General features: G+C 49.6%; 1 protein-coding gene across 6 annotated transcripts in view; it reads left to right on the forward strand.

Annotated features, from left to right (window-relative positions):
• Megf11 (multiple EGF like domains 11) overlaps positions 1-27,700 on the forward strand; it is a 325,224-nt gene that overhangs the window by 108,882 nt on the left and 188,642 nt on the right. For all 6 annotated transcript variants that reach the window (XM_031346087.1, XM_031346089.1, XM_031346088.1 and 3 more), the window contains exons 2-4: positions 2,620-2,723; positions 8,059-8,160; positions 10,756-10,856. In XM_031346087.1, the coding sequence (XP_031201947.1) occupies positions 2,626-2,723; positions 8,059-8,160; positions 10,756-10,856 (301 nt within the window). In that variant the 5' untranslated portion in view covers positions 2,620-2,625. The remainder of the gene's footprint in view (positions 1-2,619; positions 2,724-8,058; positions 8,161-10,755; positions 10,857-27,700) is intronic.

A 27,700-nucleotide genomic window follows, 5' to 3' on the forward strand; every position in this document is an offset into this window, starting at 1 on the left:
TGTGCACGGTCATACCCAGTGCTGAGTTACAAACCTAGGTCCTTGCACTTCTGCAGCAAGTGCTCTTACTCACTAAGCTATCTCTGTGTCTTCTTGATTGATTGACTGGCCTACTGGTTGGTTGATTTCAATGCTGGAAGGGAACTTAGGGCCTTGTACATACTACTCAACTGCTATAGTATTGAGCCACATCCACAGCCCAGGATATGCCTCAGAGTAGGCCAGGTTCCAGGAAAGAGCATTGAGTAGCAGATGTTCTGAGAGGCTTTGTCATCCTTCCCCACCCCCCATAATGTTAGCCATCCTTCTCTCCTTCCCCACACTAGAACTGGGCATGGCCCTCGATAAAGACTTAATATCTTAGGCCTTAGGCTGTCAGTCTAAACACCAATTCCCCCACTCCATCCATCTCCTCTTCTAGAGCACTCATTGAGACAATAGTTACCCTCTCTGCCATGGTCAGTCTCTAGAGATTCCTGTCAATAAGAGGTAAACTGTGCTATTCAGACCTGACTCAACAAGAAAAGTTTTAGTTAAAACTTTTGTTGTTGCTGTTGCTGCTGTTCTTGCAAGACAGGGTTTCTCTGTGTAGCCCTGGCTGTCCTGGAACATTCTCTGAGATCTACCTGATTCCGCCTCCCAAGTCCTAGTTTAAAGGCATGTGCCGCCATACCCGGCTAAGTGAAAACTTCTAAAGAGCTTGCCCATGATGGCTATGATCCAAGCAGCCATCCTTCTAGTTATCATGGGTCCTTTGATATTCAAAGCCTACTAAATTTAAAGGTGCCATCTCAGGGCTACACAGGAAACGGGGACAGGACACTTTCTGCACTCAAGCTTTATCTGCCTTCCTGGGTCCTATGCGTATCATTCATTCCTTCCAGAGATACTTAATTATCCCAGAGCCCCATAGAAAAGGTGCTCGTGTCTCTCCTGGCTCTCCAACTCTCTCCAGCACTGGGTACCCTTTTGAGTCTAGTAGAGAATGAAGTGTTTGGGTGAATGGCTGACAATGGCAGCCACCCTCAAGCTATGCTATGTGGACTCCAGGTTGCGTGTGGCAGTTGCTGAGTCTCTGCTGCTAAACTTGGGAGGTGAGAAAATGGGACCAGGAGAGTAGCTGCATCTCTTGGGCTTTGCCAATTTAGAGAGGGGCAATGGAGTCACCCTGCCTTCCCTGGAGGGATCTGTAGATGCCCTTGATCGCCAGCTAAATCTGCACTTAGCTGGGCGATTTCCAGAATGTACAGCCTCATTAGTCATTAATTTAGATCCCATGGTTACACAGGATTTGTGATGATTTGCTTGTTGCTGAAGGAGCTGCTTAAGAAAGAATTTAACAAGGAAATGACGGAGGTAGGGGGTTGAGTAGCTAAGCATCTAGGAGAAAGTGGCTGCATGGACGACTGGATCTCGAGATGTGTACAAATATGTGCCATTCTGTTTGTCCTCCAAGGAGGTTAAATGGCCCTCATCTAAAATCTTAGGGCCTGTGGGCTAGATACCCAACCATTTCAAATCTGGGGAATGATTTTCAATGTCAAAATGTTTTCCTCAGCCCTGCTTAATGGAAAGTGTATTTCTTTAGTGTCAGTAGTTGAAAAGAAAAGCTACTCTGGATTCATTAAAACCTTTAAATAAATCCCAATAGCACTTCTTCCATGACTCATGGCATTGGGTCAGCTCATAAAGGACACTGGGATTCATGAGGTCCAGCTCCACAGAAAGTGTCCTCACTGCTCTGTGTCCCCATGGTGGGGACATTTAGACTAGAAGCTGTTCTCTAAGGCTGTAGTGTAGGGTTATAAGGTCTTGGGAAGTAAGGTCAGTGGGCACTAGGCACTGACATGGCTCACTCTCTATCCTCCTTGACAAGCTTTGTGTTGTGGATCTCTCACTTAGAGAGCAAGGTAGTTGGCACTTGTATCTGTACTAGAAACTTGACATACAATGGTATTTAAGGAGCCTTGATATCCTGGGCATGCTGCTTCCTTAAAGCCCCATTATCTGACTGTCTCAGCTGGTCCTCTCAGAGTGGGAGTGGTATTTGGTAACCCCAGGGCACTGATATTCTGTAGGAGGAAAGAAGCAGGGGCCCAGAGTTGCAGGGGGCTGGTGACCAGAGTGCTTCAGAAGGCTATCTCAGCTCAGTTCTCTGTGGGCTACACAGTCCGCTTCTCTTTCTTGGCATAGGAGGAGGAGAAGGAGGTGATGGGATGACCCAGCCTTGTCAGAGATGAGGAGGAGGGAGAGGAAAGAGCGTTGACTCTACAATGGCCGGATCTGGGTTTCTGTATCAAGGATAGATTTTTTTTTGGGGGTGTGGAGGGATGCTCTGAATTCTGTGAAACTTTAGCCAATGCATTGCATGGCACGTGGGCCTCTTTCTGGAGAGATCTCAGATCCATGAGTCAGACTCTTCAATTACTCAGAGCTTTTGCCACGTTAGTTAATGCTGTAAGTGTGAAGTATCCAGTCTTCACTGCTGTGTGGCAGCTGTGGGAAACCCAGTCTGTTCAGTGCCCATTCCTCCACTTTGAGGGAGGACCAAGCCTTAGCATCAAACAGATGCCGCAGCCAAAGTCTGAGCAAGCCCGTCTTCTCTGCTCTCCCACACAGGGCCTGATGGCGCCGTCCGCGGTGGGCCTCCTTGTTGTCTTCCTCCTGCAAGCCGCTCTCGCTCTGAACCCCGAGGACCCCAATGTGTGTAGCCACTGGGAGAGGTAAGGCAGGCAGCTCAGAGCTGCCACTCTCTGGTGGGCTCATTTGGGGTGTGGTGCTCTAGAGAAATAGCAGAGTCAGGAGAGGAAGCAGCTGGCTGGGAAGGTCCTGATGTCCAGCAAGGTGAGGCAGGACAGGGTAGCTCAAACTGTAGGACAGGGTAAAACGGTGTGGGTTCCTGAGAGCCAGGACCATGGGAACATGTTGACTGTAGGTGACAGTGTCCTGTTGGGCTCTCTTTCCCCTTCCTACTTTGTATCCCCACCCTGTACTAGAGACTTTTCTCATTGCTATGACAAGATATCTAGTAAATACAACTTAAGAAAGGAAGGGTTATTTCTGTCTACAGCGCCTGGGTATAGGGCATCAGAGCAAGAAAAGGACAGTTTCAAGAGTGTGAGGCAGCTGGTCACATGCCGGAAGCAGAGAGAGAAGTGACTGTGCTCACCTCCCTTTCTTCTTTCTGTTCTGTCTAAGACCAGCCCATGGAATGAAGTTACCCACCCTTAGGCAGAATCTTCTAACCTCTGCTAACCCAGTCCAGAAATCCCCCACAGGGTTTGCCTTCTAGGTGACTCTAGATCTGGTCAAGTTGACAGTCAATTTCAACTATCACATACCCAGTTACAGATGAGGGAGTAGAGGCCCCAGGGCTTCTACCCTGTCTACAGCCAGAGCGATGGCGAGGGTGAGGAGGTACGGATTGTGGTCCTAGATGTCTTGATCTCAGACTCTTGGGATGTCTGTCATAGTCTCCAAGGACTGGCAGCAATGGAAGAGTGGATGGGTGGCCAGCCATAGGGAGGATGGGAAGGCCTCTTCTGCTTTTGGTCTAATCAGGGCAGGAGGCTAGCTCCAACAGCGTGGCTGGACCACAGCAGAGAGCCTGCCTCATACTGACTGCAGCAGCAAGTCTTAGAGTCTAGGCTAGGTCTCTGCAGATGGTCTGACTTTGAAGCACAAGGTTAAAGTATTGATTTTGGTGAGCAGAAAGACAATGACCAGAGACCCAATCAGGAAAAACCGAATTAAACCCTGGAATTGATTGGCCATGCTGACCAGGATGACTCTGCCACTTAGACACTAATAAATCAAATGAATAAAATTAAGATGAAGACCCAATGGGGCAAGTGGATGGTGGAGGAGGAAAAGTAAGATGGGCCCTGGAGGATGGATGGCCAGACCCTGGGCAGAGAGTAGTGTCTCACTGAGGCAGTGCACAGGGGTAGCAGAGACACTCATGGACCAAGAAGAATGGCTGGATGCAAAGGGACAGTGCTTGCTCCAGTGTGTAGACCGGATATCCTGTGTGAAGTTGTAATGACATCAAGGCTAAAGCAAAGAATACTTCTATGGTGCCCTGGGAAGGATGTAAACGATCTATGAAGACTTCAGGGCATCTCCTGGGTTTTCTGTTTGTTTAGCTGTGCTTTAGCGGGAGTATGGGGTGTGGGGGGGGGAGCAGGGGTGTCTCTAAACCCACGGCCAGCTCCATCTGGATAGCAAGGAAAATAAACATCCTCACAAGCTATGGGAGCATCAGGGCACACGTTTCACAAATGTGCTTTGTAATCATCATCTTCATATTGGCAACTCTGGCTCGGGGGTTATTATCAACTCAGGTGCACACTAAACTCGCTAGGGGTGTGTGAATGCAGGCTTTGCAGCCCAGCCCAGAGACTCAGAATCAGTCTTACATATTTTATATTTTCCCTTTTCCTCCTGGTTGGTGAGTCTAAGCCTCTGCTTCCCAGTGTTCAGGGAGCCTCACTGATAGTTAGAACTCCTCATTAGTCTTTGACTTGGGGCCTCCTCCTTCAGATAAACCTGTCTGTCGTCCACCCAGGTAAGACTGATGCGGTTGCCAGGTTCTAGGGTTCCCACTGAGTCTCTGGCCATCTGAGTCTTCCTCCAAGGCTCCAGTCTGGGTTGCTCTCTGTCAGAGAGAGCTGTTCCTAATGAAAGGACTCATAACAGATCTATCTAAACTTGAAAGCAAACTCGACTTGTCACGCCTACTCAACATGAACAAGGTTCATGTGAAACTATCAGGAACAAGCTGACTCTGGTGGCTGCACCTTTCAGCTCAGGTCACTGCCTGCATGAGAGAACAGGGAGTTCCCCCACCCCCCCCCACCCCCCACCCCCCCCGCCTCCAGCAGCGAAGCCCAGGTCTTTTCCCTCTACCCCTGGGAAGAGGCCATCCGTGATACCTGCATCCAGCAGCATGCATCCTTCGTGGAACTTTCAGCCAAGTTCCAAGATACTGTGTTTGGATGTATCTAGCCCGTGCCATTCCAGAAACACACCCTGGTCCCCAGAGAACACTTGGGGATACTTTCCCAGCGGGATGAGCTCCTAGTTAGTTATATCTCCTACCACAAAAACCAGGGTAGAGCCCCTTCCCCCCCTGCACCCTCCCTCCCACTGGTAAAGCCTGGAGCTACAAGATAGATCAGCACTCATTAGCCCATTGGCAAGCGAGCGGTGTTAAACCACCCAGCTATGGAAGCAGGGCACGCATTTCAGGTTGGAGACTTGGCATTGATACAAGGCCCTCTAGCTGGACTCACTCAGCCCAAGGATCCTACAAAGCTAGGTCCAACCCCATGACATCAATAGCCCCTACCTTTGGGGCTGGTTCCTTTGCCTCAGTCAGTGCTGGAATAGGAAGCTGAATCCTCAAGTGCTGAACAAAGGTGGGGGCGTTTGTTCTGCCCCAGGACTTGCTCCCTGCCCCCAACATGGTAAGGGGGAAGCATCCGTGCATGCTTAGCACAGGGGGAAAACCACTGCTTGTCATACTGATGAAGGTTAGCATCTATTAAGCACTTACTATGTACTCGGTAAGCATTTTAAGTGTATTTTTTTCCCCTTTCATCCCGAGAGGTGTATACTACTGTCATTGTCTGTTAATTTTCACGGTAATCCATGACATTCTCCATATATGTCATAGATTTTTAAATGAGGACACAGAGGCTTATGGGAGTTCAATGGCATGTTTAAGAACACACTAGTGAGTGGTGGTAGGCTCCACACAGGCCCCCAGGCCCAGGCTCTGACTCATTTATCCCCCTTCCAAGAGATGGCTTTGCAAAGTGCATCGTGGTGCTGTGGAATTTGAACTGAAGTCCTGCAGGAAGGCAGGGTGCTGCCCTGCCTTTTCCTAAGGCCTGGCGATGAACGGGCATTTGGGCCATGTCTGCATGTACTTGTATGTCTGGGCCACATCTCCCAGGTACCCACATCTAGAGTCGTCTTTTTCATCCTCAGTGTCAGACAGAACTCCCGCTTGCCTGGGTCTCTGAGCACTGCCAAGCATTCCTGTCCTCCTTGCAGGACTCCGGACCTTGTGTCTTGCAGGCGTCAGGGAGCAGACTGTGGCCCCACAGCAGCCAGCCCCCTTGCAAATGAACCAACAATTTCCTCGGGCAAAGCAGATGGGCTTTTATAGCCTGGGCCCAGCCATCTGGCCCAGGTCAGCGAGCCTTCTGGGGAAAACATGGAACACCAGTCTACATGACAATTAATTCCTGACACGCTCTCCAGCCTGCCCAGGAGGTGTGTGCCACGCATCAGCAGCCAGGCATCAGTAGTACTGTTTCACGTCACCTGGCCAGGGTGACAAAGCAAAAACCTGCTTTGGTGAAGCCCAGAACAGCTTTCCTGTGGCTTCCACCTGCTGGTTTAGGCTATAGCTAATAGGCAGGATGACAATAGCTGCTTCCACTGGGAGGCCTGGAGACACGTCCTCTATGAAGCCCCAGCTACGCTAGAGATAGAATAGAACAGAAGGTCACTGGAAGGACTGGGGAAGCTAGGCTGTGTGATGCTCTTTTTCCTTATCTGCAAAGTGAGATTAATTCTTCTACCTGCTTTATAAGATTGTCTGGGAACCGTCAGCCGGTCCAGTGTTGGCCTAGAAAGCAGGAGGGCCGGGTTTGATCTCCCAGAACCCACCACAAACAAACAAACAAACAAGCTGGACTCGTGTTTGTAATCCCAGAGTGAGGGAGACAGAGACAGGTGGATCCCTGAGACTCACTGTAGCCACATAAGTCTCTTTAGAAGTTCCCAGCCAATAAGAGTCCCTGTCTCATAAAGCAAGGTGGCAGGCATCTAAGGGACAACAGTTAGGTCGTCTTTAGGCCTCCACACGCATGCATACAAGCAAGTACACGTGTATACACGTGTATGTACTCAAACACACACAGAGGAATGGGACTCAAAGGGATTAAAGGGTTTAACAAAGGGGCCTCAGTTATTAGCAGCAGCTATTGAAAGCAGCCAGCTGCCTCTCCCAGCCTCAGTTTCTTCATGTAAAAGGGCAATTTATTTAGAGTTGCTTTAATGACCATCTCCCATACACACTAAAGACCGTAATGGTCAGGTGAGGTTGCACGCATACCAGCACTTGAAAGGCAGAGGCAGGTGGATCTCTGTGAGTTCAAGGCTAACATGGTCTACAGAATGAGTTCTAGGACAGTCAGGGCTATGCAGAGAAACTCTGTCTTGAAAAACAAAACAAGGCAAAGCAAAAACAAAACAAAACACCATAAGGATCTGAATAAACATATCATTGCTATTATTTTAAAGACAGGGTCTTATATATTGCCTAGTCTGATCTTGAACCTCTGGGCTCAATAAATCTTCTAGCCTTCATGTCTAAGGCTATATGGTATGTATCAATAAAACCTGGATGATATGAAATATTTTTGACTTGTTGAATCTGCCTTCTAGAATCACACAGAATAAACCAAACCTTCCTCTACTTACTATCTGATAAGTAAAGACAAATTTAAGAAAATTACCTTAGTCAGATGTTAGTAAGGATATAGTCTAGCTTCTTTTCCTATTATAGTAATAAAATATTCAGACAGAAGCTCACAATCCACCATGGTGGGGAAGTCACAGCTGGAGCTGATCACATCCTATCCAGTCAGGAAGCAGAAGGCAATTATTGCATGTTGCTACTCAGCTTACTGTCTCCATTTTATGTGGTTCAGGATCTCAGCCCAGGGAATTGTTCCACCCACAGTGGACAGGACTTCTCCCTCAATTAACTTGATCAAGAAACTGTGTGCCCTACATGTGTGGTCAGAGGTACATCCTCTAGCTGATTTCTAGATTCTGTCAGGTTGTCAGTTAACTCTAACCAGCACAGATGTGGCCTAGGGTCATAGCTGAGACCCAAGGCAGGAATCTGGGAGCTGGGAGGGAGGGCCAGAGCTGGATCCTGGTCTTGGGACTGTGGGCTGGGCAAGTCTGAGGAGGGAGGTGCATGGCATGGGCTTGGCCTTTGCTGACCATGGCTTCCATCTCTCGTCTGATCCTCAGCTATGCCGTGACTGTGCAGGAGTCTTATGCACACCCCTTTGATCAGATCTACTACACACGATGTGCAGACATCCTCAACTGGTTCAAGTGTACCCGGCACCGGTAAGCACGTCCCAGAGGACTGGGTGGAGGATAAGTGCCCAACTCTCTAGTGTGTTATTGAGAGACCTGTGGAGCAGGTGTTGTGTGCACGGCCCATACTGCATGCCTGGAAGTCTCGAAGGCTGGTGGTGTGAGACACTGTTAGCTGCTTTCTTCTGGTTGGAAGTGGTGAACTTCATGACCTATGGGCATGAAGCTCTCAACAAGCGACATGGGAAGTTGGTGGATGAGCATCCCAACTTGCTTATCAAGAGGAGAGCACACAGCTCTGAGGCATTTCTAGCCACTACCTCATTGATCCTAGTGGATAGAGCCCCTGTTGTACACAGTAGTCACCTGCTTAGTGGTAACACACCCTGTACTGGCTGCTCCACACTCCCTTCTGACCTCTCTCAGTTTTGTCAGAGTTGCTGGCCTGTGGCCATAGCCAGAGGCAGAGGCAGCACTTGGCACTGGTCTTGCCCTGATCCCTTGTATTCTTGAGCCAGAACTGATTTTGTTCCAAAGTGTGGCTCCATTGTCTTGGGAGGCTACGCCTCCCTTCCATTACCCTGGGGCAGGGTGAGTGAGAGGCTGCTTATTAAAATAGGCTGTGTTCCTGGAACGTGAGTAATTTTGCTAAATTATTGAGTTTCTATGGAGCTTTCCTGATGACCTGGAGTGCGCATGCTGACAGTGGCACCATCAGTCTGTGGGCTGTAGTAGCTTGGTCCAGCATCCTCCCCAGAGCAGCCTGGCCCCAGGCCCTACCTGTCCAGCTCCCTACTCTGAGAGCACACAAGGCTAGGGGAGCCAAGAGCAGCAGTGGCCCTCTCCTGTGATGCATCAGCATGTAAGGTTTACTTCCCTATCTGAAGATTTGGGAGTCTTCCCATGTAGCAGGGACTTCCCATGGCCCAGTGACTTCTGTGTCAACTATGATTCATTTCCTTATCTGAGAGCTACACACACACACACACCACCACCACCACCACCACCACCACCCTTCCAGGCCAGGGACTGCCTTCCTGTGTGGGGGAAGTAGCTTCTTGTGAGGCCAGCTTACCCATTACAGGTTTTTGACAAAGTAGAATGACCTTAGCTTAACACATTCCCAAATATCACAGATTTCCCATGAGGCCATCATTGTCGTTTGTCATGAGGTGAGAATTTTAAAGATTTGGGAGGGTTGTCTGGACTGTGGCTGAAGGACTAGCCTCCCAACCCGGCCTAGGATTCTGTGTGAAGCAGGCTGAAAGGACTCCAGCCTTTCTATTCTCCACAGAGAAGGGGGCAAGGGCAGTCCAGTGGTGTGTAGAGGAACAAAAAGGGCTCTGCCTTCCAGGTTCCGGTCGTTTCTTCTCCTGTTTCTAGTGGCCATTTTGGATCTGCAGTACTGCCAGTGACTGGGGCTTTTTTTATTATTATTATTAATGCCCCCTTTGACTCCTCCTAAGGTCTCAGTCCTCACACCAGCCCCACCCCACCCCAGCTTATTCTTTCAGAAATTCTCTGAAAGGCCAGATAGCCACTAGAGAGAATTGGTACCAGGCATTAGGGTGGGGCCTGGTGGCTTTGCAATCTGAGTGATCTGGGTTTGAGTCCTGTTTCTGGCAGTCCTGTTCTTGGGATAATGTATTTTTTATTAGCCTATATGAATTGTACAAAATAACAGGTCTTATGATGACATTTTCATATAGGAGTCTAATATGCCTCCGTCATAGTCCCCCCCACACCTCTCATTTCCCCTTCTAGTCTGACCCTGACATTTATTAGCTGTGTGACCGAAAGCAAGTCATTAACCTCTCTGAGTATCAATTTCTCATCCATAAAGCCGTGGGTGGTGGGGTGGCGGGGAACATAAAATAAGAATGGAAGCTCTAAAAGACAAATGAAAGAAATGGGATTAACGGAGCATGATCATGGGGCGTGACGATGGCTCTGCCTGCCTCAGGAGGCTACTGGGAGAATCTTGCCCATAAATTTCTGGCCCAGACCCAAGTCTCAAAAATTCTGTCTCCATAAGGACTAGAACCCAAGAGCCCAAAAGGTCTCCAGCGGCTTCCTTTGCAGCCTGAGGGCAGGATTAGAGCTTGCCAGGGAACAGCACGCCCTCTGCAGGAGGCCTGAGGTAGTTCATCTGGAAAACACAGTCAAACCCAAAGAGTCCTCTTGCAGTTTTTCCAACTCAGGGATCAGACCAACACCCAGGCATAGGCTGGCAGTTGGCACCAAAGCTGTCAGAGCTCCACTCTTATCCAGGCCCCTAGGGCTCCCCTGGGTCAAGGACCTGGTGTTTTTAAGGACCCTAGAGGACGCCCACTCCTGTGGCCCTCTACAGTGTCACCCCAGCAGCCTTCTCGGCAGCCCTCATATCTGGGAAAGATTGGGAAGTCAGCAGGTTTCCTCAACACTGCTTGGGTAATACATTCAGCACCACGGCGGCCTACATCCCATCATCGATTTTTCTTTATTGCGTTCTTTCATATTCGAAGCCGCCATGCATTTTAAAGTAATTATTGAATGGCATCCTCGATAGAGCTTAACACAAATATCATTCTAAACGGGATGGATTGATTTTCAATCCTTTCAAGTGGCTCTCTCCCTTGTGCCTAGGATCAGCTATAAGACCGCGTACAGGCGCGGCCTCAGGACCATGTACCGGCGGAGGTCCCAATGCTGCCCTGGCTACTATGAGAATGGAGACTTCTGCATTCGTAAGTAGGGGCCTTTGTGGAGATGGGAGGGCAGTGGAGGGAGCCCTTCAACCCACCCCAGGACTTTGGAAATCCTTGCATGGTATCAGTGCTTAGAAGAGACTCTGAGCTTGGTGCAAAAAATGGTTTTGGCCTCAAATCAACCAACCTTCTACCATCACTAGGACAGATGGAAGCGACAGTTCTAGATCCTGAAGCGAGTAGCGGAGAGGTGGATCCTTCTGAAATGGACCCTGTAAAGGAGCGAAGGAATTCCAAGTGCCTGGTGCAGGCCTGAGCTCTCTGGATGCATGAAAGACCTTTGCTGGAGGGGTGGAGATGATGGATGGGAAGGTAGAGGGGTAGACGGATGAAAGCAGAAGAGGGAGGGGGAAGGCAAGGAGATGGCATAGCTGCATGGCCAAACCACAGCTCCTATGAGGAGGATGACCTGGGTAGGTTGGAACATAAGGAGTGGTTCTAGGAGACAGAAGGACGACCAAAAGAGAGAGCCATGAAGAATAAGCATCACTTTTTCCTTGTTTGATTATAGCTGTTCAGAGAACAGGAGGAATAGTGTTAGCAGAAAATAAGAGCTGTGTTATTGATGGTCACAAGTTCCTGGCTAAGGGACACCCAAATGTGAAGCTTGCTGGCCATGTGGCTCTGGGGAAGCTTCTTCACTTTCCTGGGGTGATGCCATGGGGGTCTCTTACAGCCACACCTGACCAGTGGGATGGGCCATGAAGGACTCTCCAGGAAGATATGTGGATATTTTCTCAATTGGAGGAGGTCATGAGAATTGGGAAGTCCCCTACTTACACTGAGAGAGTGTCCTGCCCTCAGAGAGTGATGAACCTTGTTAGGATTCTCCTCCCCCTGCTGGGGGAGCCTGCTGAGGTTGGGAATGGCTTGATGGTTTCTCTCCTGGGGTTATATCACCACTCCTGATGGAGAAAGTCAATTCTAATCAGCCTACAGGATGAGGGGAAGATGTTCCATGAGTCAGCTTAATAGCGATGGTGCCCCAGGAGAAATACGAAAAAAGGGCACACTAACTGGATCTCTGAGGGTTATCCAGGGCTGAGGGCCCAGCTAGGGATGGGGCCTTGGCTGGGACCCCAATGTGAATGGGGGTGCTCTGGTGTATGCTGGTGAAGGTGAGATCAGCACTGAAGACCACTGTTCCACTCCCACAGAGGAGAGCCAGCCAGGTATGACGAGGAGTCAGCAAGCCTACCAGGGTGATGCAATGCTGTAGAGCAAGGTTGGTTTGGGACTTGCTTTGACATATCTGGCTTCTTCCTTCATTGTCACGGAGTCCAGCATCCCAGATGTGCGGGGCACTATTCTAACCATACCCCATTCATTGTCAAACAGCAGCCTTACGGGATAGGTGTCATTATTGCTTTCATTTTGCAGATAGGGAAACTGAGTCACAAAGGATGTAAGTAATTTGGTCAAGATCACACAATAAGGAAGCGGCAGGGCATGGGCTTGAGTCTAGGCTCCCAGGGTTGTGTACTCAAGCAGCTTAGACAGACCTACTCTTGCTTCATGAACCCATGAAAGATTTTACTTTTTTACCTCAGTTGGCAAACCTATAAAATGAGGCCAGCTTGAGCTGCATCCCCAGACACAGGGCCTTTGCAGATGTCCGTTCCGTTCTCTGTGGCTTTGGTTCTTCCTGTTTTGTTTTTCCAGTCTTGGCTTCGACTTTAATCGCTCAAGGGGTTCCATAAACATTTCCCTGGGAATGTACACTGTGCATGTTAGTCAGGGTTCTCTGGAGGGAACAGAACTAATAGAATGAATGTGTATTAAGAGAGGGCTTCTTAGATTGGGTTGCATAATATAGTCCCAGTAGTCTGACAATGGCTGTCTCATACCAGAGAGGTTGAGAACCCAGTAGTTGCTCAGTTCAGGAGGCTGGTATCTCGGCTGTCTCAATCAAGTGCTGGAGGCCTGGAGGAGTCCTAAAGAGCCGCTGCTGTCTAGTCCCTGTTAGAAGCCCAAAGAAGCTGGTTCTATCTATCAGCACAGGAATCAGCAGTCGCTGTAACAGGGGATGTGAGGATGTGAACTCACCAGCAAGAGTGAGGGCCAAGCCAAGCAACAAAGCAAAGCTTTTCCTCTGTCTCTCTGTCTCTCTGTCTCTCTGTCTCTCCCTCTCTGCCCGCCTTTGTGTGTGTATGTGTGTGTTTGTGTGTATGTGTGCATGTGTGCCCAGATTTCCTCCTTCTATAAGAGCCTACATCACACTTGATTAGGCTCTCCCTCAATCACCTCATTACCTCTGTCACCCTGTCTCCTAATAAGGTCATGCCTGAGGAACTGAGAGTCAAGACAGGAAGGGACACCATGAAGCCAATGGCACTGGCAGCAGCAGCCTCTTCTTGCTCATGGAGATGGGAGGAGTCGGGTGGCAGCCTGCCCTACACAGGCTCCATCACCTGTCCAAGAGGAATGCAGACTCTGGGTTAGGTGAGAGGGAGACCTGGCCGTGGTGTGCTGAGAACTGCATCTAGCCCTGCCGTGTGCTCTGGGCAGGGGAGGGGATGGCGCTGAGCCTCAGCTGACCTTCTTAGAGCCTTGGTCCTCACAGGTGGCTGGATAGTGTTCCAGGAAAGAAAGCTTCGGTGAATTCTGCCACTTACAATCTTGGGCAAGTCCCTTGCCCTCTCTGAGCCCTCTTGTGCATGGAAAGAGGAAGAGAAGACATGGCGACAGAGTGTTCAGGAGAACAGAAAGCTCCATACAGATCTAAGAGGAACGGCGTCTCTCCCTTTGTTCCATTTCCTCCGCCCAGAGCTGCCATCCTTGTCTGGGACATAACACCGGAGCTGCTCACCTCTGCTTTCCTGGGTCACACCCTGTCCTTTCCCGTGGTCTACAGACACGGTCGAGTGTCCCTTTGGTTGCCAAGTATCAAAGATTTCCCAAAGATCACAGGGCACAAGCATCTTTCTTCCTCTACTTGAAACAGTCTTGGTGTCTCTGGCCATGTGGAGCTGCTTTTATGTCTCCGCTGAGCAGACCATCACCTACTAGACAGTTGTGGTGCTGAGGGGGAGCTCTGCTCTTTAAAACACTGGCCGGGCATCAGACTGGATGCGCTGGGTTATGCTGCCGTAACACAAAGCATTGAAGTCCCGGAGGCTTCCAAATAGCAATGTTTGGCTTCTTGTTCATGTCTTCTGTCTGCCTGAACTCTCTGAGGCCAGCTCCTTGCCAACATCAAACTTTGTCTGGTGGCACATTCTCACTGGAATGCTGTGAGATTCCAGGGCACAGAGAAGTGGGCTCTGGTTAGTCTAGAAGACAGGGGGCCAAGGATATTTAATGAGCATCGCCAAAGCTTCTCGGAGTCCTGTAGGATGCCTCAGTTTACCCAACAATATTGTTACAGCATCTGCTTACTTCAGACAGCCTCTGTGGGCTCTACCCGCTGAGGTAAGCGACTTGAAGTTGGCCCCTCAGCACATCTGGAGGCCTTTTTTCCTAGCAGACTGCACACCTGAACCTCTGACAAGTTCCCTGGTGCTGCAGCTGCTCCTCCTGTGGAGAACCCTGGGTGCCATTCTGAGAAGGGATGAGTTCCCCATGCTCCTGCACTACACCTTCAGTGTGGCCCAGCAGGCGCCTCCCAGATGCCTCTCTTTAACAGTCAGGCCTCCTCCCAAAGAGCAGAAGGGGAAGAAGCAGGAACTGCAGGCGTGGCCCAGTTGGCTACTGTTAGCCCAGTCCCCTGGTCTTCCATTTCACCTAACTAAATTTTCTTTCAAGGTGGGGTGCTAGCTCCCCCAAACATCCAAGAGGTGTCTTCTGGCACTCCTGGGGGCCTTGAGGACTTTGCTTTGTGCTTTGCTTGGCACTTTACAAATGAAAGAACTAAGCAGAAACTCCAGGCAGGTCTATGGCTAACAACAGGCAGGACTGTATAGCATTGGGGGCTGGTCATCAAAAGGGCTGAGCTGCTAAGGGGAAGCAGCAGAGAGGAGCTTGGGAGATGGGGTGCACAGAGGGTATTGTGTTGGGGGGGGGGCTAAGATTGCAGTCCGGTGAGCTTGCGACCCAGTGAGCTTGCTGTTCTAGAACTGTTATTTCATTACTGTGCTGCTAGCCTTTGTTTATTCTTGGTGCTAGGAACAGAACCCAGTGCATGCCAGGTAAGGGCTTTACCACTGAGCAGCACCCCCATTGCAGGCGTGTCGTGCAATCAATTATCCCTTACGTGTAGCACGTGATGTTCTCAAAGCACCTTGCTTGTTGTCTGATGTCTCGTTCTCCTTCCCAGTTCTTCAGTCTCCTTTTTTTCCTGAAGGTTCCTAGTGTGAGGACGCAGGTGGCTCCACCTGCCCATTTGTGTGGTAGAGCTCTCTACCAGTGTGGTGCCTCCTTAGACATTCCCAAGGATCTCTAATAGTTCTTTCTGGGAGGTCCTAGTTTCTTTTCTTCTGGAAACTGGAGTCTGTCCTGGCTTGGGGAGTGGTGGCTTAGCAGTTGTGACACCAAGTTTCAGTCCTTCCAAGGATTATGGTTCACTGTGTTCTGGATTTAATATTGTAATGCTTTGAAATGGGGGTATGTCTGTGTTTGGGAGTTTATTTTTAAAAAAATTTCATTTTCTCTCTCTCACTCTCTCTCTCTCTCTCTCTCTGTGTGTGTGCGCGTGCATGTGTGTGTGTGTGTGTGTGCGTGCGTGCGTGCGTGCGTGTGTGTGTGTGTGTGTGTGTGTGTGTGTGTGTGTGCCCTTAGAGGCCAGAAGAGGGCATCAAATCCCCTTGAGCTAGAGAAACAGGTCGTTGTGATCTACCTAACCTGGGTGCTGGGAACTGAACTTGTGTCCTTTGGAAAAGCAGCATGTTGTCCTGAGCCATTTCTCCAGTCCTGAGTTATTTTTACTTGCATCTTTTACTTCTCAGAGGTATGCATCTTCAAGGTAAGGATCCGTGCCCTTCAGCAGTCTGGAATGTTCTCAGCCTCAGCTCCTCCATTCCCTTGAGCCCCAATCCCTTAGAGTCCCAGAGTGTCAGGGCCTCTCACTCTATCCTCTGTCTTCTAAATCTTCAAGTTTCACCCTGTATCTCCAGTGTCTTGTCTTGAATGAGTGCCTCAGATCCATTGTTTAGATCCTGTAGCTCAGCTAATTAACCTGTCTGCTGAGGTCTAAATTTCAGTTGCTTCACTCCTAGGGGTTTACTGAAGCTGTTTCAGAAATATAAGCTTGTTTTTCTGCAGGTCCTTTCTCACGACCAGTTCTATTCCTGTGTTTGGTTATTCTAAACATATGTCTTTTATAGCTTTTTCTAGATGCTTTTGTCTTGAGCTTTTATTAGTTCTATTAGTTCAAATCTTTGGAGTAACCATTCTCCTGCTGTGATACCTGCTGAGTGACCAAGATAGTAGAATGTCTTCTCTTAGAGGGAGTCACTTTTTAAGTATAAAGTGGTGTGTGGTCTGTGGCTGTGTACATGTTTGTAGGTATATGCATAAGTACATGTGTGTACATATGAGTATGTATGTGAATGGAGATCAGAGGTCAATATTGGGTGTCTATTTTAGTTACTCTCTATTTTTGGAGACAGAGCCTGGAGCTCATCCATTTGGCTAGACTGGTCATGGCTAGTGGGCTCTGAGGCTCCTCCTGTCTTTACCTCCCCAAGGGAGGATTGTGGGTGTGTACCGTGTACCTGTCTTTTACATGGGTTCTGGAGATCCAAACTCATGCTTGTATGGCAAGCACTTCAGTAACTGAGCCACGGCCTCAGCTCTTAGCTGTCTGCTGACCTTCCGCATCTTCTCTCCTGCACCCCGACTGTACAGGGGCCTTATCCACTGCCTTTGCATTTTTCCATGAACAACTAACTGTTTTTACTGTCCTAAGACCATCTGTTCTGATGGCTTGGCCTGGGATGCCTGTGTGTAGTGAAGGTATGGGACGCTGTTTTTTCTTTTCTTTTCTTTTCTTTTTCTCCTCTGTTTAATTGGTGTGAAATTCATGTAACAGGAAATGCATCATTTCAAAGTGCACAGTTTGGTAGCATTTAGCACGGCATGGTACAGATTCCATTCCTGGCTAGTCTCAGCACATTGTTAACTTCCACCCCCAACCCCACCCCAAGAGACTATACTCCCAGAAACAGTCACTCCTAGCCCCTCCCCTGGCTTCTTTGCATGGGAGATTCCACCCCCTTCAGGCCCAGGGCAGATTGCCTTGTTTTATCCCCAGGTTGGTAGGCAGCTTGTCCAAGTTTCCCTGAGTGGAGCTGGAAGCTCCTGAGCCAACTCTGCCTTGTGTGGGCATAAAGCCCTTGGCTCCTGGCTTGGGCTGGAGACTAGGAGGTGGGTTGATGGCTGGGTCTGATGTTCCCCATGCTGACTTGGCACCAGCTCTTGACCTTACCCTTTTCCTGTAAAGTCTCCTTGCTCTCAAACTTGGAATTTTCCTTTCTCTCAGAGCTCAGCTGTATTTCAATAAATGTTTACTGTATGTTGGGGGGACGTTAGTAGCAGAATGAGCCTCCAATCAGCTCCCGCCTCCTTGCCATAGGTGGCTGCGTCTGTCTTATCATGAGTGCTGAAGTAGAGGCCTTGTACAGACCATGTGACATTTAATTCAGTACTTTCTTGCATCAGTCACTAACTTCCAGCAGTAATAATGGCCAAAGTAGTGTAAGGTTGTGGTTTACCCTCTGTGCTCACATACAGTCTAGTCTATGCTTGCTCAGCCAAACTGCAGAAGCAAGCTATATCATTGTCCTGCAGAAGACAAACGGGAGGTTCACAGAGGCCATTGGCATGCATAAGTGTCCACATAAAAGAACAAGTAGGTGTAGCATTAAATCCTATATTTTCCCTTCCCAGTGGATTTTCTCTGGTCAGGAAGGATGGATGGCTAGAAGACAGACGTAGGGTTTAACTGAAAGGGTAGTCAAGGAGGTAGCAAGGAGAGGCCTGGATTACACTGGGGTGATCTGGGAAGATGACTCAGTGGATAAGAGGGCTTCCTGTGCAAACATGAGGACCTGAGTTCAAATCCCCAGCACCCACTTAAAAAGTCGGATTGTTTTTTTTTTTTTTCTTCTGTTCAAGATAGGGTTTCTCTGTATAGTCCTGGCTGTCCTGGAACTCACTCTGTAGACCAGGCTAGCCTTGAACTCAGAAATCTGCCTGTCTCTGCCTCCCAAGTGCTGGGATTAAAGGCATGCGCCACCACTGCCCGGCAAAGCCAGAGATTGTTATACCTGTCTGTACCCCTAGTGCTAGGGAGATGGTGAAGCTGAAAGGATTGTTGAAGGTTGCTGGACACCAGCCTAGCTCCAGATTCTAAGAGACTGAATTTACTCAAGGGAATAAGGGACAAGACAGAGAGTCAGAGAGCCAGACGCTTGACAGCCTCTTCTGGCCTCTGAGTGTACACACCTGCACACATACGTACCTGCATACATACATACCATACATATAAATACATTCCTAAAAATTGTGAGGTGGGTCCCAATAGATGTCAGGGTAGGGTAGCAAAGCTGGGGGAGTCAGGTGTGTGTGTGTGTGTGTGTGCACAAGCAGAGTTTGAGGGTCCTGTCTGAAACTCAGAGGGTGAAGCACTCGTGGTGGCTCTGTGGGGCTCCTTGGGGAATTGGGCCTGCAGCTGGCACCAGGAGCAGCGCTGACAACACCCTCTGGGTCACTAACACCTGGTGTGAGCTTTGCTGCCTAGAGCCACATCCATCTATCTCCTTGTGTGTCATCTATCCAGGTATCACATTGTTTCGCATCTTGCAGGCACTGCTGTATCTTGGGGATATGGGGGTAGTGGGAGGGAGACCTTCATATTATAAAGAGTGTGCTTTCAATGGGTAGGCTAGGGTGTCACAAGGCTGATGGTGGGGCAGGAGGAGCTTCCCGGTGCCTCATTAGGTCTCTGCTGAGTGATCTGGGCTCTCAGATCATTCCAAAGATGTGTTAAAACTGCCAAGGATGCGTTCTTGAACCCCTGTTAGTGATTGCCAGGTCTTAGGAAGTCATTGAGCAAGTGAACTCATGTGAGGGACCCACAGTGCCTGCTAGTCACTCCAGGTACCCCTTGTGTGAGCACTCTGTGAGATTCTACTCTGGACATTAATTGTTTAGAAACCATAGGCAGTTGAGGTCATGAGCTTCGTATTTACCCCATTCTTCTTCTGGCCCCACAACCTCTGGGCCCCTCTGACATTTTTATCCCACTGCCTCTGATGCCCCCACTGTTGGTCTGTCTGTTCATCTAGCTTGGGAATGAGTTCCCAAGCACAGGGATCAAGTCTTCTGCAAGACTTGTTACCAGGGCTGGGTGTCTGGTGCTGGCAAGTGTTGGATGAGTGTATAATGAACCAGACCACCCCAGATGCTGCAGCTGTCTTAGGAAGACACATCTTGAAGCCTGGGAAGGGAGGTCCAGGTAACTCAGACGCTTGGAAAAGATCATTTAAACACAAGTCTGAAGAAAGGTCAGAGCTGAACAGTGGTTTAGACAGTTTTAGAGCTATGTGTCTGGATGCCACCAAGGGACTCTGCTGCCCTTGCACACAGGAGACCTTGGTACTCCTGTCCTCTGCCCAGTGGGCTCTTCCAGGATAGTCTTGAGGACATCAATCTCTGCCCCTTGCTCGCCTCTGTTTTCTCTATCATGGTACTGCCTGACGTGAAAATATATACGTCCTTGGGCTGGTGGTATAGCTCTGATGGTGGAGTGCTTGCCTCGTATGCCTGAAGTTCTCGGTTTGAACCTAAGAAGCCCGTAAACTGCGTGTGGTGGCACAGGCCTGTAGTCCAGCCCCTCAGGAGGTAGAGGCAGGAGGATCAGGAGCTTGAGGTCATTTTCAGCTACATAACAAATATGAGGCTAGCCTGGGGTATATGAGAGCCTATCACAGAAACAAAAAACCAGTAACATCCCCAAACATAAACCATGTCTCAGAGTCTACAGAGGCTGGGAAAGTACCAGTCGTGAACAGCTCCCAGCATCTGGAGTAGCCAGCCACTGCTCACTCATTCTTGCCTGGCCTCCTCCTTTGGTTTCTGACATCCCTCTACAAACCCCTGGAGCTGCCCACCAAGTACAGATCAGAGTCCTCTACTCAGAAGCCTGTCGCCTATAGCTCCCTTCCCTAGGGTTCCTCCCACCATCCACTGCGGTCGCCTTACCCCATCCAGGCGCCTGAATTGCCCACTGTCCGTTGTTTCTGGCCTCCCCAGACTGGATGCTCTGCAGATGGAAAGAGGGAACTCCACATGCAGGGCTGGCAGGCTGACCAAGTGCTTCCCTCCCTCTGGGGCTTAGGAGAGTGGCCATTACCAGAGTTTTGCAGTCAATGGACTCATCGGTCCCTAAATCTCCTCTAATGTTTGCTCTTTGATTAAGGGAAGCTGAATGGCTTCAGGGAGAGTTGACAAGGACAGCTCAGAGCCCCCCTCTGCCTCCTGATGGGCACTTCAGTGTCTTTGAAGACCTGCCTCTGAAGGGCTTTGATCAGCTGTGTGGTGGGGGTGTGAGGGGGATTGGCTTAGGGGGCCAGACATTCCCTTTACCACGATAGCCCACTGACGCCAGGGGAGAGCCTGGGAAGGGGGGAGGTGCCTCTGTGCCCACACATGCCTCTATGCCCACTTTATCTGCATCTGGGAGTAAGGGTGAAAATATGTATGTTCAGGTTTGGCAGTCTCATCGGTAAATTAGGAGGAGTGGAGACTAGGAAGTGCCCTGGAGTGACCCTTTGGTCATTTAGGAAGGGGCCAGTGACCCCAAAATGGCTGGATTATGAGGAAAAGGTAGTAACTACTTTTAACCAGGCTGAGGATTTTCTTTTACACGTGTGGGTGTTTACCTGCCTGTATGTCTGTATACCGTATGTGTGCCTGGCACCTGTGGTTGCCACAAGAAGGAATCAGATGACCTGGGACTGAAGTTACAAACTGTTGTGATTCATCATATAGGTGCTAGGAACCAAACCAGAATCCCCAGAAAGTACAGTAAGTTCTCATAACTGCTCACCCATCTCTCTGGCCCCAAGACAACAGGAGTATTGTAATATTCTAACAACCCACACCCTCTTCCACATTGCAAGCCCTAGCCTGGACCTGGGTCCCTGGAGATGTCTGGATGTCTGAGGATGGGCAGTCTCCTCCAGGTCTGGCTGTGTGTGCCCATGTACAGGGAGGAATAGGAGTCTGTCTAGCTAAAAGGGCTTCTGCAGACAAGCTCAGTCAGACTGCTTCCTGCTGCTTGTGTGACTTTGGGCAAGTCATCTAACTTCTCCACTTACTTAGCTGTAAAACCAACTACTGATGGTACTTTCCTGGTGTGGGGGGCTTGAAGAGAGTTCATGGGATGCCTGGCGTGTGGTACCCTTGAGATGCGCTGGGGATGGGGCCTGGCATGTATGTGGTAAGTGGTACCCAGAGTTAGTCTTTATTGTCATAAAAACCATACGTCCCTGGGTACTGGGGTGCTTGGGATGCAGATGTGGGTGTGTTGTGTGCATTATTTGCTGAATGTGTACACTGTGGGTCTGCCCGGGAGAGCTCACTAAAGCTCATTTTGGAGAGCTACCTGCATACTTGTGGGGTTTGAGCCTGTGTTTACTGCTTCCTAGATTGCACTGAGAGTCACCTTCCCCATCTTCCTCTCCCACTCTACTTCTTCCTTCCCTTCTGCAAGCCATTGGCACTTCTGAATCACCACCAAGGGAGCCAGAATGACTTCCTCTGCTCCTGCTGCAGGGGGCAGAAAAGCCAAATCCCCCCATCCGTCTCATTCCAGGATGAAGACAGCTCTGGTACCAAGGACAGAAGTCTCCTCCCTCCTGGCCAGATGGAAAAAAAACAAAAACAAACAAACAAAAAACATTCCCTCTGGCCACCTTTCCCCTATGTCCAGCTAGAAAGAAGGGGCTGCCTAGATGTGGCCCCAACTTCAATTCAGCCTTAGAGCTGACTTGGTAAAGTGCTTCCCGCATAAGCATGAGGATCCAAGTTTAAATCCCCAGCACTCAAGTTTAAAAAAAAAAAAAAAAAACAGAGTGTGGCCAAGTGCACCTATAATTCCACCAATGAGGAGAATCCTGGGGGTTTGCAGGCTAGCCCATCTAGCCGAATCAGTAAGCTCCAAGTTAGATAGACAAGAGATACTGCCTCAAAAACTAAGGTGGAGAAGCTAGTGAGATGGCTCAGCAGATAAAGGTGTCATGGCCAAGCTGGATGGCCTACGCTCTATCCCTGGCACCTACCTAGTGGAGGAAGTGCGCTGACAAGTTAACCTTTGACCTCTACCCACGTGGCATCACCTCCACATCCCCAACACATACAAACATTTAAAATCTAAAAAACAAACAAACAAAACAAAAATAAATAAAAAAATAAAGTGGAGATCAATTAGGGAACATGTATAATGTCAACTTCTGGCTACTTACTACACAGATGCACGAATGAGCACAGGGGCACACACACACACACACACACACACACAGAGAGAGAGAGAGAGAGAGAGAGAGAGAGAGAGAGAGAGAGAGAGAGAGAGAGAGAGAGAGAGAGAGAGAGAGAGAGAGAGAGAGAGAGAGAAAGAGCAGGGTGGGAGGGACAAGACTCCTCTTGTTGACATGGCCAGGTGGAGGAACCTGGACCTTGGCCTGTTTATTCACAAATTCCCATCCACCAAACAAACTGCAGAGGCCTGATAGTAAATCAGTAGCCCCGTGATTTACAGGGTTCTGTTTGTTTGCTCAGCTAAGCTTTTGGCAAGGTAAACGCAGAAGCTGTAGAAATCTCTTTGAAGCAGCCGCAGGGCTCAAACGCCCTTCAGTCCTCCATAAAGGATTCACAAAATTATATGGACTTGATTAGTATCTCTCTTACATAAAACCACTTCAATGCCTGCTTTGGGCTTGAGAATAAAGTCACTGGTGGAGCCTTTTGTTGCTCTGGCCCACGGGCACCTGGTAATTGAAGATTTCCCTTTAAAAGTGTGTCAGATGGAAAGAGCTTCTAATTTACTAAGTGGAGGAGCCTTTGTTAGGGAGGCGAGGGCTTTGTTCTGCCCGTCCCTTTTAATCTTGTTTTTGCACAATGGACTTCCAGAGAGCACTTCGAGTGGATGGAGGATGGATGAAGATGCAGACCGGATGGATGCTGGGGAGCAAGCTAGGGCAGGACCAGGGCTGTGCAGAGGAAGCAGTGGACCTTGGTTTCTCTTCCATCTGCCTCTCCTTCATCTGTTGGCAGCCCTTTCCTATCTGGACTTTCTTTTCTCTGGACTCCAAAACTACGTGGCAGGTGTAGGCCCTGGGGCAAACTCCATTAATTTTGTGGAAGAGCCTCTCCGATCCTCCCTCCCTCATTTAATTCTAATCAGAGCATTGCTCCTCCTCTAAAACCACATTGCATCTGTGCCTGGAAGCCCAGAAGCCAGACCTGGGTTCAGGCTACTTTTCCTACTGGTTCCCAGGTTCAAATCTCTTCTACTCTAAAGCAAATGTTATCAGATGCTTGGCAGCATGGTCGTGGTCAAAGGAACGCCCACAGATGTCACTGAATGTCATTAGTCATCAGATCTCCCCTTAGCTGACGTTGGACTCGAAGGACAAGAAGGGCTCTGTATTCTCCCAAGCTGCCCGCCTTGGGTTAGAGGAGGCCTTGGTTACGAGCCTGTTCTGGCTGATGAGGACTCTCAGTAAGGCCTCCGTTCTGGCTGATGAGGACTCTCAGTAAGGCCTCCGTGTACTCCTGATGAGCACATGCAGGGCTCTGTCTCTTTGAGGCTTTGCCTTCTTGGTGTGTAATGTCAAAAGACCAGTTGGTTCACAAGGTCTGTTACATGTGAGTTGAGAGCATGGCCTTCGAATGTTGGAGTCGGTGGGCTAAGTTAACAGGAGAGCCAAGACCACTGGACACTTGAGAATGGAAAGTGTGCTTGCCATACACAAGAGGATAAATTGGAGCAGGAGCCCAAGAGGGACCAAGTAATGAAGAAGACTAGTAAATAGGTGCAGCGCTCCTTGGAAACGGAATGCCATGGGGCTTGTTTGCATACAGCCGGTGTACATAGCATAGCTTGTGTCACAGCATCACGGGCCTCCCCAGGGCCAGTCACTGCTTCCTGCATCTGGAACAGCTGCCACAGGTCTTCATGGACTCACAAAAACCTGCTCCATTTCTGGGGAAACTTGATTTATATTGCTAACTTGAGGGACAGAGCCATGACAATGACTTTGAAGGATTCTTGTCTCCACAAACACTGGGGTGAGGAGGGAATCCCCATGCTCGTCTCAGGCGTCTCCTCAAAATTACTACACAGGGCTGGACATACAACCAGGAGGGCAAAGTGCTAGAACAGCATACACAGGGTCTGGGGTTAACTGCTAGCTTTACATGAACTGAACACAGCAGCTCATGCCTGTAATCCCAACACTGAGGAGGTGGGGGCAAGAAGATCTGAAACGCAAAGTCATCTTTAGCTACATAGTGAGTTTTGGACTAGCCTGGGCTATGTGAGACCTTATCTCAGTGACAGAAAGCATATAGTGGCCCACTTATATCTACACACAAAATGTGTAAAAGATCCTTGGAGGAGCAAATGACTCATCCGATGGCCCAGGCTGGAAGGTGCCAAGTGTATCAGTGTCAATGTCTGAAAAGCCAGGACTGAGCTTCAAGTGTAAAGTCCCTCTTCCCTTGACTCCAGTCTCCTTGTCAGTAGCGCTCATGATCTGGGTGGTACAGTACCATGACCCTTCTTGTTGCTGCCGGGCAGGAGCCTGGGCTGGGAACCCTGCTTGGTAGCTGCTCTGTGTCGGTTTCCTCATCTGTGTGAGAAGCTGGGAGCACTCCCACCTAGCCAGGCTTGCAAACAAGGTTAGGGAAACCATTTATTTCTACACCTGTCCCCCACTGTGGCTGTGTCCTGTTAAGCTTTGGCAAATGGAATGCCAGTTCCAGATGTTGGGAGATCTCCAGTTGCAAAAGCCCCTGCTTGATTTCCTAAAGGAACTGTTGGAAAGGATTGCAAAGAAACCTCACCAGGCTCAGTGTCTCAGGAATGTGGCTGGCAGCCCATGCTGTGACCAGTGAAGCCTGGTCCCAGCTTCAGGGCCTTGTCAAGATCTTGGGGTTCAGCCCACCAGTGTCTTGGAAAGAAACAATGATACTGGTCCCGGTTGTATGGAACTGTGGACCTTACCTATGTGGGAAAGGTCTGTGAGTCTTGGGCACAGCTGGTCTTGACTGTAACCATTAATCATTTAATCAGTTAATCAACTCAAAGGATGTAACGGCAGATGTAAGGCTTTCTTGTCTCCTTGTGGGAAGAAAGACGCCTGTCATCGATGGCAAGTGACCTTCAAGGAATTCTGGGGTGTGTCTGGGGTTCTGTCCTGGCTCCTGTGACAGTGGAAGAAAGCTGAGCGGCTGTACCTCACCACTGTGCAAACATCGATGGAGCTTTAAAAAGGGGGCCCCTGGTGTGCGGACAGCCACTCGGGGTGCAGCGACTCAGCCGGAGGTCTTAATTACCTGCTCCGAACAAGAGACGGATCTGAGATGTGCAGAGTGGCGTGTACAAAGTGTTTTATTTCCCAGGGCGGGTGCAGAGCAAGGACAGCCATATGGCCCAGTGGTTGAACAGCTGTCTCTGGAGAAGGAGCAATTGGGAGCTCCCACCATCTGGGCAAAATATAAGACTCTCCATTCTTCCCTGTGTGTTGCAGCAGTCAAGTGGTTCTGTGATGGAGAGAGATGGAAGTATCCTGTGTGTGCACTCACCTGGGCAGCTCCGCCACCATCCTTCCCCGGATGCCCTGGACTGCCTCTTGAGCCTCTCAGAGTTTATCTCCGAGGTCATCTGCAGCAAATGCCCTTCCAGCTTCACCCCACAGCCTCTGCCCAGCGGGAAAGCCTTCCGCTTTCTCTAGAACACATAAATGTCATTCCTTTAACCCAGCCCCCTCTTGCCTGTTTGGCAGGCTGCAGAGTCTACTTGAAGAGTGCTTAGTGGTTTGAGGCTGTTATATTTTCTCTGCTCTATGATCCGTGTTAGGTTAAAAGGGCCAGGGCGGCTTTTCCTTCCCATGGAAGATAACTCAACCCGGACAGGCTCCCTGTGGGAGAATTAAAGGTGATGAGGGACTTCTGCTTGGCTGCAACTGTTAATATCCTTCCCCCAAAGTGGCCCTCTCGGCCCCCTCCTCCCCAGCTGGCTGCAGTGATGCATTTATTCCTCCGTGTTCTCGTTCCCATTCTTTTTTTCCTTTGGTCTTCGGTGGCCTTGCGGAGCAAGGGCTACCCATCCAAGGAAGCAAGAGGGAAGTCGAGTGGTGGGACGTGGCGTGCTGCTGTGGGTGGCTTTTTAAATTTCTTATAGGAGTGCTTGGGGCTAGGGATGTAGCCCAGTTGGTAGAGTGCTTGCCTAGCATGCACAGAGTCTTGGGTTTTGTCTCTAGCAACACGTAGATCCATCCAGGCCTGGAGGCACGCACCTATAACCTCAGCAATAGAGATGTCGGGGCAGGAGGAGCAGAAGTTCAAGGTCATCTCTGACTATGTAACAAGTTCAAGGCCAGCTAGGCTAAAGACTCTGTTTCAGAAGAAGAAAACAAATCTAGAGTTAGAAGGAGTTGTCAATCATTTTAGCATCTGCCACAGAGAGGCTCTAAGGAAGCCACACAGCCTGCCCCTAAACAGCTTATCCCAAAATAGGTGGTGGGTGGATGGGGGCTCATCCACTGAGCCCCAGGAGCAGCAAGACCAATTTTGTCTTTAGTGGGCCTGCAGAGTGCTTCAAGAAATAGGGCAGCCATTGTAGCTCTTGACTCTTTTACATTGACAAGGAGACATGCCTCTGAGCAGTAAAGCTGAGAAGGCCTGGCTTCCCCACAGCTGCCCTCCCTTTCCTCTTCACAGACTTTACTCTTCCTTGTATGGAGGCCATTGGGAAGTTGCTCCTCGTGTCCACCAAAGGGAAGGAAGCTGAATCAGCTGATGTCATTTAGAAACTCAGGGGAGTTGGTTCTATTTTCCAAGATGGCCACCTTTCTTTCCCTGTGTATTTGTAGCTAGATGGGGCCTTCTTCCACACCATTCTGTATGTGCCTTCATCCTCTGTGCATGCCAGGAGAGGACATTTGAGAGACAGCTCTTGGGGGTGGGGTGGTAGCAGTCCGGTACCCCAGGCTGAATTTGTGGGCCATGCCAGGCTGTGCGAGGCCATGCAAGGCCATGCCAGGCCATGCCAGGCTGTGTTCAGCTGGTGAAGAAAGAGAGAATGTCAGAGGACAGTGGGCAGCAGGGAAGCCACATGTGGAGGCAGAGGTGTGGTCTTCTGACTCCTGCAAAGTTGTATTAGCAGAACCAAGACCAAAGACAGATGGGGTAGCTGAGGTCTCCAGGTTCCATGCGTGTGCAGATGGACAGCAAATCAGAAGATGTGAGCTGGGTCCTGATCCTTCTCTGCTCCCCACTCAAGGAATCCCATGTTCTCAGAGTAAGGTGAGGCTCTGGGCATTTGTCTCTAGATGATGATGTCTCCTTAAGGCCCCTGGGCCATTATTTATACTCCTGATAGACAAGCTTGGCCATATGGAGGGCTGCAAATCTAGTTTGATCTAGGCAGAAAATGACAGCCCTGCTTTGATTTCTATACTTGTGCTGATAGCTGAGCAATACCAAGGCAATCATTGGGCTCCTTGGAAGTTCACTGGGTGGGGGAGGGGCACCCACAAACATTGACTCACGGCTTCCAAGGTGACTGTCCGAGCCCAGCTTGGTTCCATTGCTTGACCAAGATCTCACTGTCTCCTGAGGAGGGAGTGTAGGAAGGTCCGGACTACACTCAAGAGAAA

Source organism: Mastomys coucha, unplaced genomic scaffold (genome assembly GCF_008632895.1).
Source record: "Mastomys coucha isolate ucsf_1 unplaced genomic scaffold, UCSF_Mcou_1 pScaffold23, whole genome shotgun sequence".
NCBI lineage: Eukaryota > Metazoa > Chordata > Mammalia > Rodentia > Muridae > Mastomys > Mastomys coucha.